The sequence below is a fragment of the Castor canadensis genome, chromosome X (genome assembly GCF_047511655.1).
Source record: "Castor canadensis chromosome X, mCasCan1.hap1v2, whole genome shotgun sequence".
Taxonomy (NCBI): domain Eukaryota; kingdom Metazoa; phylum Chordata; class Mammalia; order Rodentia; family Castoridae; genus Castor; species Castor canadensis.
This window is the reverse complement of record NC_133405.1, coordinates 131,393,391-131,409,004: the sequence shown is the minus strand read 5'-3', so window position 1 is coordinate 131,409,004 and position 15,614 is coordinate 131,393,391. Positions and strand designations below refer to the sequence as shown.

The 15,614-nt window shown below is 39.8% G+C and overlaps 1 protein-coding gene across 5 annotated transcripts in view; it reads right to left on the bottom strand.

The window, feature by feature from the left end:
• Positions 1 to 15,614, bottom strand: part of Gpm6b (glycoprotein M6B) — a 150,761-nt gene that overhangs the window by 38,164 nt on the left and 96,983 nt on the right. The window contains exon 1 of one of the 5 annotated variants that reach the window (XM_020159910.2): positions 6,815 to 7,214. The exons of 1 other annotated variant lie outside the window; for it this stretch is intronic. In XM_020159910.2, the coding sequence (XP_020015499.1) occupies positions 6,815 to 6,875 (61 nt within the window). In that variant the 5' untranslated portion in view covers positions 6,876 to 7,214. Of the gene's footprint in view, positions 1 to 6,814; positions 7,215 to 15,614 lie in introns of those variants that run through there. 3 more of the 5 variants (XM_020159918.2, XM_020159934.2, XM_020159948.2) reach the window with 3 other exon arrangements.

Genomic DNA, 15,614 nt, shown 5'->3' with positions numbered 1-15,614 from the left:
GTCCTGTCTTAAATCCTATTTCAATGATCTTTCTGGTAAGATAAAATTTTGTCTTATTAAAAGGAAAAGGAGAAGATATTTGGGTAAGATCAGAACTGCATAATGAAGCTATTTTTGTGCTGCTGTTTTTGCCGTTGATAATGATGATAGCTATAATTTATGGAGCGCTTATGATGTGCTAGCCATTGTGTTAAGCACATGGTGCCTGTTGTCTCATTTGTCAGAAGTTTCCTATGAAGCTATGATTCTATCTTGACAAATGAAGAACCGAGGGCAACAGAAGGGAACCATCATCGCCTGTTCATGGTCATTGAACCAGGAGGTATAGGAGCGTGGATGTGTAGCTGGGAAATCTGCCTCCAGGGGATGCTCTTTGAGACCACTGCATCATCTACCTGCAGCCCAGGCATGTGGGTGTTCTCCTGTTTTGCAGAGGCAGTGGTTGCACCCAATGAAGTCCATGTGGAGGTGAGCTGTGCTTCTGTGTCTCCTAAATAAACAGTGCTGGTCCTCAGCTACTGCTGTTAATCCAGGGTTTTTAAGAGTTCTTAACTCTTAGCCTTCCCTGGATTTAGATGTTTGTCCTGCTATTTAGGCAGTTCTCTCAAACAAAAGGTGTCCTACATTTTCTGAAGCAAAGAACCCCAGCAAAGCTGGTGGAAAGAACCAGAAGGTCAAGTCACCTTATGGTATGATCCAAATTCCTCTTGGTAAAGTACCACTGAGCCCTTCATATTGACCCCCCAAGCAAGAGGATTCTAAGTAGCTCAATCACTTTTGATGTGAAATTTTCCATTCTTTGTGGTGAGTGCTGGGGATTGAATCTGAGACCTCGCACATGCTAGGCAAGCATTCTACCACTGATCTACACCTCCAGCCCCTCATCTTCCTTTTTAAAATTTTATTACTACAGGCCTAGCACACAATAGGTGCCCAGTGTTTACTGAATGAATATTTGGTATTAAGTAGAGGAGCACCCTAGGACCCCGTGGGCCCATAAGTGGATCTCCAGGACCCCCTACACTGACTTCCCCCTAGTGTGGCTGGGCAAATGAGAAAATCCATCCCAACCCTGTCCTCATCTCCTCACATGGATGGGAAAATCTGTAGACATTCGGGCAATCGGGCAGTGGCCTGTGGGCAATGACAGTGAAAAAACCATGGACTCCCCAACAGTGATATGTGTTCTGAGAAAAATATGGCATCCATGCCTGAGAGGCTTCACAGAACATGAAAACATGGCTACTCCAGCAGATGCTGATATGGGATTGAGCAATGTGTTCCAATCCCTGGGACTAATACTAAAAATACTAGCTTTTGTATAACAGTAAATCTTAGGAGATGAAGAAAATCACTTCTATGTTATATTTTTGAACCAAACTTAGAATCGAGGCATTAAATGTAAGATTATGTGTAAAATTTCAGAGATCACAGTACACATTTTAATACTAAGAACAGAGTCCCAACACCTAGAAGGGAATCAACTGATTGCAACAGGAGCCTCAGCTCCAATGCTACAGTGAAATGTCCTGATTCCAGACATCTAATGAGAAAATGGCTGGTGCCCTACACAGGAAAGACTATCAAATGCTCTCCCTTTGAGGTAAGAGAGATGAGGTAGTGGCTTATGGAGACATGGACAATTGTGAATAGTCATTGCCAAAAATGGGCATGACATAAACAATGAGAAAACTGAGGAAAGGAAAACAATGTCTTGTTCCGTTTTTCTCCATTTATTTACATAATGCGATTTAGTGACAAGGCTAAATGAACAAATGAACTGCAGGCTGGAAGTTGCATCACTGGAAGCAACTAAGTGGCAAACACTGCTGCCCATATTCACTGGTCAAGGTCTTTCAAAGCTGTATTTGTCATCCTTCCTTTTTAGCCATTACTTAAAAACATTAAAAGAAAGCCATAACAATACAATAGAATAAAGGAAAGGTTGGCATGGATGGCCTTCTGTTTTTGTAAATAAAGTCTTACTGGAACCTGGTCACACCCACTTGTTATCCATGGCTGCTTTCATGCTATGACGGCAGAATTTGAGCAGGTGCAACAGAGACCTGTGTCCTGCAAAGCTTAAAATATTTGCTACTCCACCTTTATGAAAAAGGTGTGTTGAGCACTACTATTAAATATAGCATAGTAAGGTTTAAATATGTAAAGCAGCTAATGTAATTAATAAAACATCAGCCCTCTAAAATAGGACTTTTTTTTAATTATTATTATATACTCTTTGAAAACAAATGTCACTGGGCTGGCTGAGGACCAAAATTCTTCTGTGGCATTGTTGGCTATTTAATTTGCCACCAACCAGCAAAATTATGGTTACACTCAACATTACACTACTCCGAATGGTGCCTAAGATGAGTAAGTACCCTTTCATTCCTATAACGTGAGCTGAGAGGACAGAAAGGATGGCATTTCAAAGAAGGACATTATTAAATGAGTAACAAGTAATGAACAACAAAAGCAAACTTGCAAGGCTGGGATTGTAGCCTCCTTCTCTTAAAACCGTTCTATTGCTGGCCAACCCCTACTGCTGACCAACCACCTCACGTGTATATGTATTTGATCCAAAGGAGAAAAAGGTTAAGGGAGTCCCTTTGGAATAATCTAATTCATCACCAGTCCCGGTGAGGGGAAGTTTACCATGGGCTATTTTGCATGTTTTCAGATATAGCAAGATTGAGAAATTATTTTATTAAGATCACTTACTCTAAATTGACTTGTGCTTCCAAGTAACAGAGGAATGTGATCTTAATTATGATATTAATTCAGGTTTACATTCAACTTCCAGAAATGAGCCAGATTTTTTTTTCAAATGAAATACCGAGCTAAGCCTTGACAAGCATGCTGATAGAATTGACAATATAAAAGTAGCAGATACATCAAATGGTTCATCCAGACCTTTCTCCACATTTAAATTTCCTTAAAAAACAATACCAAAGGATGCCATATCGTACCTATTACTTACGTCCCGCACCATCTGGCCAGACCCTTTTCTCTACAACCTATTCCCCAGACACCATGTCTTCAGATGTCCACCTTGGCAAATACTTACAGAGAAAATCTGCATCTAAAATTTTCTCTGTGCCATATTCATAGAAACAAGTTAGAAAAATGTCAATAAAAATTCAGTAACTTGTACATCATTAAGCATAGTGTAACAAGTTAAATGTGTCCCTTTGAGTTTTTATATGAGTCATGCATTCCAGAAGAGTGCTTTTCTTCTCAAATAAAGGAAAGCCAAGAGTGCATTTTGCTAAATTAAAAAGAAATTGTATGAACTTAATCAAAAAGATTAAAATGGATCTGCTAATCTTTTAAACAAATCAATAATTTGGAGTCATTTCTTACTCTGACTATATCCTGTAAATAATTTGTAAATATTATTTCTAATGTACTCTATTTTTCTCCCTAGTAGTTAGGAACTTAATTTTTGATGCCTGGATTCTGGAATTGGGTTCAGCAATGACTCATAGGAACTAAACTAGCCTTACCATAATTATTTCAGGAGATTCCAATTTCCTTCTTGTAATCATTTTCATCACAGATACTCAAGATTTTTTTTTTATATAATAGAGCATCCATAGTTGTTATAATTCAACTGTTTTTCTACCCAGTGGTTACATGCTCCCAGCAATTCCAGATGCATCTGTTTTCAAATGAATTGACATCAAGTAATACTCCACGGAAATAAATGGAAACCTAACTATCTTTTTATTATTAGAGCCTATGATCTATTTCCTTTGATTCTGTCTTATTCATTTCCTCCACTTATTCTATTTGCAGTGAATCTGCGTACTCAATCCTCATACTTTAATTGAATGTTCTCAACTGAAAAACTGTCATTTGTAAAAATTTGGCATTTCACACATCCATCTGAGAAAATCTGCTTGCTTTCTTTAAAAATCCCTGACTATCTACTGAATACTGAGTTGAACTGTGGACAGTAGTATTCCATGTTCTTGACTATTTCCAAAACACAAATGCTTTCCTTTTGTAAAGACCTGGATTAGTTTTGTTGAAAATAGGAACAAAGCCATTCTCACTGAGTTTCTGAAGAAACAGTAGTAGTTAGTGAATCACAATACATCAGATGAGTTGTCCTGCCTAAACTCCCTCCGGGGAAAAGGACACAACTAGAAAAGCTGAGGTCAATTCATAAATCTAAGTTTAATTTACATTCTTAATAGACACTGTAATAATTATCCAAAGTTGTTAATTCACAAGCTGTTGGGTACTAGGCATTGGGTAATAATAATCCAAATTAAGAGACAGGCATTGTCCCTGTCACCAACAACTGAAAACAAATGGGAAAGGAGGAACAGAGGGGAATAAAAAAAGTGAAGTGTCAAAATGTATAGGATTGCATTTAGAAAATAAGAACCCTTGCTGAAGGCAGAAGGAAGGAAGGAAGGAAGGAAGGAAGGAAGGAAGAAAAGAAGGAAGAAAGGACTCTACCAGCTCCAGAATTATATAATGCATTTTATAAATAATGATGTCAGTTTTTTAAATGTTAATGTCAATGAAATAAGCATTTATTTTATAAACTTAAATTTAAATCTGAAGGAAGACTGCAGTGACAAGCACACGTGACCATTTGTGGCTATTGTTTTTCATGGACCTTAATGACAATAAGCAAGCAAACTGGAGAACTATGGAAGATACTTGTGAGTTCTGACCTTGTGCAGCTGGCATATGAACTTGTTCTAAATTAACATTAGTAGATAAGACACCCTCCAGATCAACATTTTGGTGAATCACAAGATGACCATAATCCTTTTTGCTACAGATCAATCAGTAAAAATAAATTTCCTGGTCTGTTTTCTTATTCAAGCATGTATCATGCATGTGACACTATCTTTTGGTAGTTTGCCAGCTTTAATTATTTGACAAACAGCTAGTGTTTATAAATTTTGGTAATTTTTAAAGTTCCTCCAAGAATAATCTTTTATTTCTAATTTTGTCTCTAAATCCACAGCTAACAATGTTCATACACAGGTTGTCAAGGATGGAGTGGGAACCTCTAGACCTGTTGTTAAATATTTAATCGACAAAAAAATAACAGCAGCCCATCAGACTAAAACTACACAATCGTATACTAAGGACTTTGTATAGGTTATGTGTCCTTTGCTTATCTTCAAGAGAAAAACAAATGGTATATTTTTGCAGAGAACAAAATGGTTATATCTGCCATGGGCAAACATTATATTCATAAAAAGTACGCACAAAACAAAATCATCTCCTTTAGGAGAAAAATGCTATGAACTGTGATAGGTTCTCTCAGGACAAGTATGTTATTATACCCCTCGAGCATGCAATCAACTTAGTATCTAATCATAATAATGAATTTTTAAACTTTTGTCTCACTTCCTTGACTTGATAAATATTCCCAAGAGCTTCTCTTATTCTCTTTGATCATTCACATAGATTAGGGGAAAAAGACATAGCCAAGAAAAGAAAGACATGACAGAGTGGTTTTCTATTGGGGGAAAGATAGATTTGATACAAGGATTAAACTAAACTATCAACTTTTCAATTAAAATGCTCTGTGCTTAATATCACTGAATTGTGTACTTTAAAAATGGCTAAGGTGGCAAATTTTATGTTATGTGTATTTTATCATGCTTCTAAAACCTAAATTTTACAAATGAAATTGGCCTGTTTCGGATTCAATATTAATGGATACAGAAGAAATTCTGCATAACAGAAGCAGCCTTTATACCAGCACGCTTGTAAGTGGAATTACATATAGATGCTGGTTTTCTAGGTTTAAAATGGTTGACTGTCAGCAATTTCATATGGCTTAACCTACATATTCATAAGGAAGACGGAGTTGTGCCTTCATCCTGTAGCATTACTGTTATTTAGTGACTTTCATTGGGCGTAAAGTCTGAGTGTGATGGCTTTTGATACCACAGTCACTGCAGTCACAGAATATGTTTTTGTGCATTTAGGATGGTTTATATCTTTGAGTGAGAGAGATCAGTTATAATGCCATTAACCTAACAGAGGCTGAGCTGATTCCACTGGGCATCAAACTTGACATCAGTCAATATTTAGGAAAAGAGAGATTAACTTTAGCTCCTATTTTCTGCCATTTTTTTTTTTTTTTTAGCCACAAAAACACAGATTTCTCCAAAGAGCTAATCTAGATATCAAAATTGTGACATGGTCTAAGATGCTCTTTAAGGAACAAGACCTTTATCAATTTTCCTTTCCCAAATCTTTGTCATAATTAACAGAAGACCCCCGCTTCCATCAGCGCCAGGCTGATGCTCCCTCTCTCAAGTTCCAGCTGTAAATCTTTATTACATGTCACATAGTCAGGGCCTGATACAGAGAGAGCAACTTATTAGAATAGAAAACTCTAGAATGTCCAAATCACTCCAGTATTAACGGAGCCAAAGCATAATTAGCATGCAAGCCCCACCGAGAACAGCACATTTCATGTCCCCAGAATATGGCATGCAGAACATTGAACCTGAGTTAGGATTAATTATATTAGTAAAAAAAAAAAAAAAAAAAAAGTCTCCCCAATCCCCCAATCCAGCCACCCAAGGTGACAAACTATGGTCATCCTTCTATGAAATATCATGCTCGTAGGACAATTTGCAACAGGAGTGGACTGAAGAGAGGTACTCTATCAATTTAACCTCAACCCACAGGAAAAAACCACCCTAAAACAAGACCATGCTATAGGGATTGTTTCAGAGCCATTTTACAAAGAGACAAAACCCGGCTAACCCTTTTCAAGCACCGTCAGTGAAAAGCTTTATCCAGGCCATTGTCAAGCGCTGGGTACCTTTTCTCTCTTGGCTTTGTTCAGCATTTTCCTCGGCTGCAGTTTCCATGGCTGGCTTCATACCATTCACCAAAAATGCTTTTTCCCTGCTTCCCCCCAACACACACTTTTTTCTCCTCCTCTTCCTTTTCTTTTGGACTCCCCTCCGTCTCTTATTTACACCCTCCTGATTGAGCCGCTCTGTTCTTCACTACAGTAGATTACAGTCCCTTCCAAGATGTAAAAGTCCTGTCAGCGTCAATTGCGCTCTGCCTACTGGTCCATAAAGACGGCTGCCAAGGAGCAGGCAGCCATACGTCAGAGGATCCCAGTTATAAAACAGCCATCCTGCGTCGACTGTGCCCCCACTCACAAGGCACCCCAGGAAGGACCTGCTCCCCCACCAGGCTCTTCCTCCCTGCAGTCTCTCTTAAGATCTCCCCCTCCCTCTGCTCCCTTCTTTCTTCTTGCCAACTGCACCCAATGAATACTAATTAATTCTCCCAGGAAAGAATAGATTTGTGACATCAGAGGAAAGGATGTGGAGGAGAAAGAAAACAGCCCCCTCCCACCACGTGACTTATTCGGGGACACAATATATGTTGTTTCTTGGGAGAATGCCTGCCTTCCCATGAGCACAGCGCTGTTTTTCCCATGCCGCCCCTTCAAGGGGCATCGGTCTAATTTATTCTGTTTATCCCCAAACCCTGGCAAAGCACAGTCAAAAGGACGTACCCGTGGCCTCTATTTTATTTGTTTTAAAAAATGCTTTTTCACAAATCTCAAAGACAGACAGGTTGATTTTTAGAAACATACTAAAGACAGGAGTAAAAGTAGGTTGAGGGGGAGAAAACCTAAACATGGGTTTAACAGTAGCAAGAATCCACGCCTTTGTCTGTGAGCAATACATGTGACAGAAGAAGAAACTTGAGCTCAAGTCCAATTTATTTTAAAAAAAAAAGGACCCTTATTTAAAAATAAGCATAACATGTTACAAGCTGACATTTTGAGTTTATTCATTAGATCCCCTCACACAAAATCAAGAGCATTCTAAATACTCAGTTAATGATTCTGATGGCTGGTTTTATAGCCTTCCTAAGTAAGCAGATACCGTAGGAGCAATGTTCTCAACCTGCTCCAGCACATAAGCCTTGATCATGACTGCGAACCTAATGCTTACAAGCATCACTAACTTCTGCCCCATTTTTAAGTGTATTAAGCTGGCCCGCTTACCTTCAGTGTTGCTATTAGAATAATTACAGAAACTCAAGTCAAATACAAAGACAACCATTGATCACTACAAGTGGAAGGAATTCCTGACCAAGAATAGTCTGTAGGTTGGATAGACTTAACAGCCATCTTGAAAGTCAACATAAAGCAAGTTGAAGACCATTTCTTCCAAAAACACTCTCCCAAGTTTTGAGGGCTGTTGCTCAATACATTTAAAAATAAATAAATAAGATCCTGAATCAAAATCCTCTAAGAACCTGATCTTTTAATGCTTTGGTTTTAGATAATTCCCCTAAACCTTTTTGCATTCAATACCTCTGGCATGTTAAGCAAGGAAAGATTTAGAAAACCAGTTTACCCTGTTTCAACACTTTCTTTTAATTTTACATCTCGCTTTTCTCTTTAAACATTGTCTTAGGTGACCACACCCACAATCAACCATTCACTTAAATTATGGTCTCAAGCCAACTTTTTTGTATCCTGGTGAGGCAATAGGGAAGCATGCAGCCTAAAATTGCAGCCTTTAGAAAAACAGATTCGTTTGTGATATAACTGCCTTCATGGAAAAACCTACCATTTGTCCTAAGGGGGCAGTTTTAAACACGTTTTGCAAAGACAACCTAGGTCCATTCATATAGAAAAGTCTTGGTGTATGACAGGCTTGTTCCCCTCAGCAATCCAAATGAAAATTCAAACCAAAACAAGATTCAATTCAGCACAAAAGAGAACAATATGATTACCTATATTACTAAGTGTCTAACAAAGTCATTTGATTCTAAAACTGACTAGGATAACTTTTGACTGTTAAGAATATTATTTTATTTAATTAACTTTAGAGACAGGGTCTTGCTATGCCCCCCAAGCTGGCTTCAAATCCAGGGACTCAAGCAATCCTCTTACCTCACCTTCCTCAACAGCTGGGACCACAGACCCCTGCTGTTGTACCTAGTTAGAAATATTATTTCCGTGTAACAATACAAACGGGAAGACATTCTTAATTTGAGGACGACTCTTAGTTCTATATCATAGTGACAGAAATAAAAAACCACTGGACAAAACAGTCACAAATCCTCCAGTAGATACCTTTATCCACTTTCACTCTAGAAAAACTACAGGTAAATGAACAATTCATCTGTTTTGCTTTATTTGCAACTTCACTAATTTCATTAGGAAAATGATTTAAGACAGTTCTAGAAAGTACCATCGTATCACTTCATAGGCAGCCTCAAATACCACTTATGTTTATAATAAGCCATCTAAATTAGAAAAAAGTGATAGAAAAATTGTCAAAAAGAAAGCAGAAGAGGTATATATAACATCTTTGAGGTATGCATCCAGTTTTTGGCCAGAAAAGTGAATATATAGAGTGAATCAGATGGGAAATATTTGCCAGAGCTGAAAATATTTCTTTGAGTCCCATGCTATAAGACAGGAAGGATATTTCTGAAAGCTAAAGCAATAAGAAATATTGACACACCAGGCGCTGGTGGCTCATGCCTGCAGAGATCAGGAGGCTCATGGTTCAAAGTCAGCCAGGGAATGTAGTTCGGGAGACCCTATCTCAAAAAAAAAAAAAAAACCCATCACAAAAAAGTGAGTAGCTCAAAATGTAGGCCCTGAGTTCAAACCCCAGCACCACAAAATGGATGTATTAGATTAAACGATGATATTGCTGATATTGCCTAAGAACAACAACAGTTTCACATGGCTTATCTCATATAAACCTGTAAGTCTTTTGTAGGATTACAGTTAGCTTAGTAAACATGCACGGAATGATGTCCCAGGTGCTAATATCTCCAAGAAGCACAGCCATGAACAAATGATGGTGCCTTCCTCAAGCAACCCATAGGCTAATGGGACACAGAACTCTCCTAAACCAGGGTGCTCCTACCTGCTTTGAGGGCTATGGTATAGAAGTAACAACAAAGTGAGCAGAGGAGGATTTGTGAAGTGTACTCTGCGTACCAGAAATCGAGTCATTATTCTATCCTACGTGACTATGGTTGTTCAGCCAACTGAGAATTCGTCGAGTTGCAGGATAATCTACCTTATCCTAGCCACACAGCCAATTACCTACCTTTTCCAACTTTCTGGAATTACATTTTAGGTTTCTTTTGGCCTCAAAATGAGGAGTCATTAAACACCAAAAAGGGACATTTTCAAATTCCTTCTAACAACTAATTCCTCTGCAATTTTCACAGTTTGTGGAACATTTATGTAACATGAAATATGCTCTCACATAATCCTTCCTCATTGTCCCTCAGAGGAAATCAATACCCAGAACAACAACTCCAGAACCAAAACAACCCTCAGTTCACAGTCTAGCGTAAAAATCCCTCACACTTACTTGCATGAATTTAAATTGCTTTAAAAGAAGTTTTTGGCTGAGCGTGGTGGTACACACTTATAATCCCATCACTCAGGAGGAGGAGGCAGGAGGATCATGAACTTGAGACCAGCCAGTATTACATAGTGAGACTCTGTCTCAAAAAAATATTTAAGTAAATAAAATAGATTTTTGTAAGGTGATTCCTCTTTTCACACTACTTCCCAAAATAAAAGTAAAGCCATGTTCTGGTAACAGCTATCTGAGCCTTCTTTTTATTCACAGAAAACAGAATTACAGATAGAACTAGAATTTTTATTTATTTCTTTATTTTATCATTTTTACATTTACTCACATGCGTATTCATTGCTGTGTATACATTCTTCTTCATGGCTGAGTAAAATTCCATTGTGTATAAACACCGCATTTTGTTAATCCATTCGTCGGTAGTGGGGCATCTTGGCTGAATCCATAGCTTGGCTATAGTGAATAGTGCTACAATAAGCATGGGTGTGCAGGTACTTCTGGAGTAACCTGCATCACATTTCTTTGGGTATATCCCTAGGACTGGGATTGCTGGATCATATGGCAGATCTATGTTTAGATTTTTAAGAAGCCTCCATATTGTTTTCCAAACTGGTTGCACTAGCTTACATTCCCACCAGCAGTATATGAGGGTTCCTTTTTCCCTACATCCTTGCCGATACATGTTGGTGGTGGTGTTTTGTTTTGTTTTGTTTTTAATTTTTATTTTATTCATATGTGCATACAATGTTTGGGTCATTTCTCTCCCCTTCCCCCACCCCCTCCTTTAACCCCCCCTCCCTCCTTCTCCCCCCTACCCCCTTGCTACCCTGCAGAAACTATTTTGCCCTTATCTCTAATTTTGTTGAAGAGAGAGTATAAGCAATAACAGGAAGGAACAAGGGTTTTTGCTAGTTGAGATTAGGATAGCTACACAGGGAGCTGACTCACACTGATTTCCTGTGCATGTATGTTACCTTCTAGGTTAATTCTTTTTGATCTAATCTTTTCTCTAGTTCCTGGTCCCCTTTTCCTATTGGCCTCAGTTGCTTTTAAGATATCTGCTTTAGTTTCTCTGCGTTAAGGGCAACAAATGCTAGCTAATTTTTTAGGTGTCTTACCTATCCTCACCCCTCCTTTGTGTGCTCTCGCTTTTATCATGTACTTAAAGTCCAATCCCCTTGTTGTGTTTGCCCTTGATCTAATGTCCACATATGAGGGAGAACATATGATTTTTGGTCTTTTGGGGGTGGTGATTTTTTGATGATAAGCATTCTAACAGCGGTGAGGTGGAATCTTAGTGTTGTTTTGATTTGCATTTCCTTTATGGCCAGAGATAGTGGGCATTTTTTCATGTTTTTTTTTGCCCATTTGGACTTCTTCCTTTGAAAAAGTTCTGTTTAGTTCAGTTGCCCACTTCATTGGTTCATTGATTTTTGGGGGAGTTTAGTTTTTTGAGCTCCCTGTATATTCTGGATATCAGTCCTTTGATGTATAACTAGCAAGGATTTTGTCCCACTCTGGTGGTCTCTTCAATTTAGAGACCATTTCTTTTGTTGTGCAGAAGCTTTTTAATTTCATGTAGTCCATAGAACAAGAATTTTTAAATAGTACATTTGAAGCAGAAAAGATATTTTTATAAAGTAGAAATATCCAAAATATTAATTCTATGCTGCTTAAAATATTGTATAAACTAAAAAAATGCATAAACTAGAAATACAGAATAGAGTCAGAAATTTAGAACTTGACTGTCTAGAATCAGGTCCTTTCCATAACTAGCCTTCTCCAAAGCTTTATCAATTTGGCAAAGCCTTTGTCCTCCATTACCAAAATTAAATTTCTAGTTTTTTATCCAATGTGGCTGTCTTCTGATTCCTTACTTCTATTCTCCTTCTAGATGCCTCTCCCCCGTACCTCCTGGATATCTGCTATATCGCATACAGCTAAGGGCTAAAAGGACAGATCAAACTGAATGGTTATATACAAGCACTCTCAAATTCAAAGCTCCATAAGGATAAGCTATCAGTATTAGTGTTTTTCTTTAATGGTAGAGGTGGCTTCCAGGCCAACCCCTGGCTAGTGTCAGTAACTATGAACACAAGGTTCTCCTGGCCACTTTCTTCCTGCTCTAATCAGCTGTTTACTTACTGATAGGCAGTGTCCTCATTAGGAGCATCAGGAGCTGCCAAAACAGCAATTGTTGAGTGGAGTTTGGCAAGAGCCAACTGGAGATGTGATGCACCTCTTTCCAGACAAAAAAAAAAGAAAAAAAGGTACCTCATTTCCAAACGAAGAGCAAGAGAGTAAGTTGGCTGGGGCTTCCCATGATGGGAACCGGTGCAGCATGATAAATTTCAACATTCCAGGCTGAGGAATGGGCACAGCACAGATATGAGGCAGCCTCTGTATTTTCCTCACTGGTGTGGACCACATCTGTCTGTCACAAAGTCAGCACTCCTCTCATATCAGGGCTGTTCAACCTCAGCAAAAGTGACACTTGGGACTGGGTCATTCTTTGCTGGAGGGCCTTGACCTAAATGTCGTGAACATCCCTGGTCTCTACTCATTAGAAGCCAGGAGCACAGCCAGTTTTGACAACTGAAAATTCTTCCAAACACTGCTGAATGTCTCCTGGGGGAAAATCATGCCCTAGCTGAGAACCACTGCTTTAAAACTATCATTTCTTCCCTATGTTTGCTTTAGCTATTGTCATTCTCTCAGGCAGTGACTGAGAGAGTGGTAAGAGCACAGCCTGGAATCATCTGGAAGGTTTTGACAATAGTAATACCAGTTTCCAGCCCCAGAGATTCTGACTGGATAGTCAGGACCATGTGGTCCCCATGAAAGCTTTAATATCTCCCCCAGGTAATTCCAACGTGCAGCCAGCTGCTGTAGGCAGTAGGGACACACCAAATGTGTGCTGTGAGGACAGTCACATACTCAGAGCTGTTTTAGAAAGAGTACATGGAGGGCAGTTTGATAGATGGATAGGAAACCAGAGAGGCTGGAGTCAGGGCAACCACACTTGACTGAGGAGTAAGTAGAGACTCTGCAACCAGCTGGGGCGAAAGTGAACAAGTAAGCATTAAGGTGAGGAATGGGGGATTCATGGTTGATCAGAGGACTTTCAGCTTGGATCCCTGAAAGGATATCAAATGCTGAAGGAACATATGCTCAGCTGACGCACTCCTTTCCTAGGGCTGTGTGACAATGTAGTGTAAACTTGGTGGCTTTAAACAGAAATTATTCTTTTATAATTCTGGAGGCTAGAAGTTCAAAGCCAAAGTGTGGACGGGGCCATGGTTTTTCAGAAGGGACCCATGGGAGGATCCTTCCTTACTGCTTCCAGTGGTAGCCATCGTTTGATGTCTCTTGGCTTGTAGATGCACCCCTCCAGGTTCTGCCCATGTCATTGTATGGTGTTCTCCCTGTCTATATCTATGTCTCTTCTCATAAGAAGACCAGTCATATTGGACTAGGGCCTACTCTAATCAAATATGGCCTCATTCCAACTTGATTATATTTACCAAAACTATTTCCTAATAAAGGTATTGGGGATTAGGACTTCAATTATTTGTGCAGGGGACACACACGTACCACACACCAGTTCAGCCCCCACAGGTGAGGAGAGAGAGAAGACTATCACAATTGGAAGGTATGTGGAGCCGTGTCTGCGTAGCTGCTTGGAAATGAAGGCTTGGGTATTATCAGCAGAGAGGAACCCAATTATGGCGGCAGTGGGTGGGATGCCAAGGCATAAGGTACAGATGAGCAAACCTTGCAGGTTCCATCTAATTCAGGAGGTCTCTAGTGGAAGAACCACCCTCAAACAATGCAGAGGATGTCCTGGAGAAGGTCCAGGACAGGGCTCTGTCACAGAGGAGGGAATTTTAAGAAGGAGGGGGTGTTCCACAGTGAAGGCAGCCAGAAGGCAAGGATCTGGCAGAGACCACTGAAATGGAAAATTCCTATTGCCTTGCCAGCATCAGCACAGAGACTGGAATGGAAACCAGTTTTTAGAGGGGCTATGAAAGGACTGAAAAGTGAAGAGAAAGTGAGGGCAGCCCACATTCCAAAGAAATGGAGTGAGGGAATGGCAAGGGAAAGATGCAGCAGATAAAGAAAAAACACAGGCAGAAGACAGTCCCTCTAATATTCCATGCTAAGGAAGCAGCGGGGATTGAGAGATTTAAGATGCAAACAGAGGTGGATAAATGATATGTTGACATCACAGAAGAGGCAGACACCAGCCATGGGGGGCAGGATGGGACATTTCTCCTCCCAACATGAAAATGAGGAAAGAGAAAATAGAGGGAAAAGGAAAAGTCTATCTAACTCCAGCATTTAAGGAATTTCATCTTAGAAGAGGTGGTTGTGACTGTCAGGTTACAAGTGCAAGCTGTCCAGCATGGAGAAGACTATGTTTACAACTTGATGTAGTCCACGTGACAGCCTTAAGAGGGGGCAATCACCAGCCCCATCTTATGGGTCACATGATGGAAGGCTGATGGTCTTGGCCTTAGTAAAGTAGGCAGTTTGACCCAAGTCTGGGTTGCTTGGGGGCCTGAGTGTGGCTGACTTTTCAGGGGATCAGTCACCCCAGGGAGGGAGAGAGACAAATAATACTCTTACTGTGTCATCACACTGGGAAATAAACCCCAACATGATAGAACTACACCTAACACCCACCCCCCACCAAATAAAGAGAAGCAGATGACAGTGTGTTTTTTTTAAAATGGTTTTGATAAAGGAAAATTTTTACTTCTTCCATGTACAAAGGCATACGTTGGGAGACAGCTGATGTACTGGCAACATGCTTTCTGGTTAAATATCACGTACTGTGGGGAGCTCAGATTCTCTCATTAAGAGTGGCATGCCATCAATGAGCTCTTCCTGCAAGGGTTCCCAATTAACTCATCTACATAGCATGGACCAGGTCAAGAAAAACAAGGGCAAGACTTCCAAGCCCCTGCATTAGCTCTGAACTACTGCTATTGCATTCCCAGTCATGTCTCTGCAGTGGCTTTTTCTCATGTCACCAGAAGCCATGGGGGCTGGAATATTCTCTTAACCCACAGAGTTGGTGGCTCAACTACAAAGCTGGGGGAACCTGGGGGAACTCTTTTAGGGATTTTCCTTGCATCATCTGCCAAAAACCCTACCTACCCAACATTCCCAGCTCCGACTCTCCTGAAAGGCACAGCCCCAAGCTCCTCTTCTTCAAAGCCTCCTAGGTAAAGG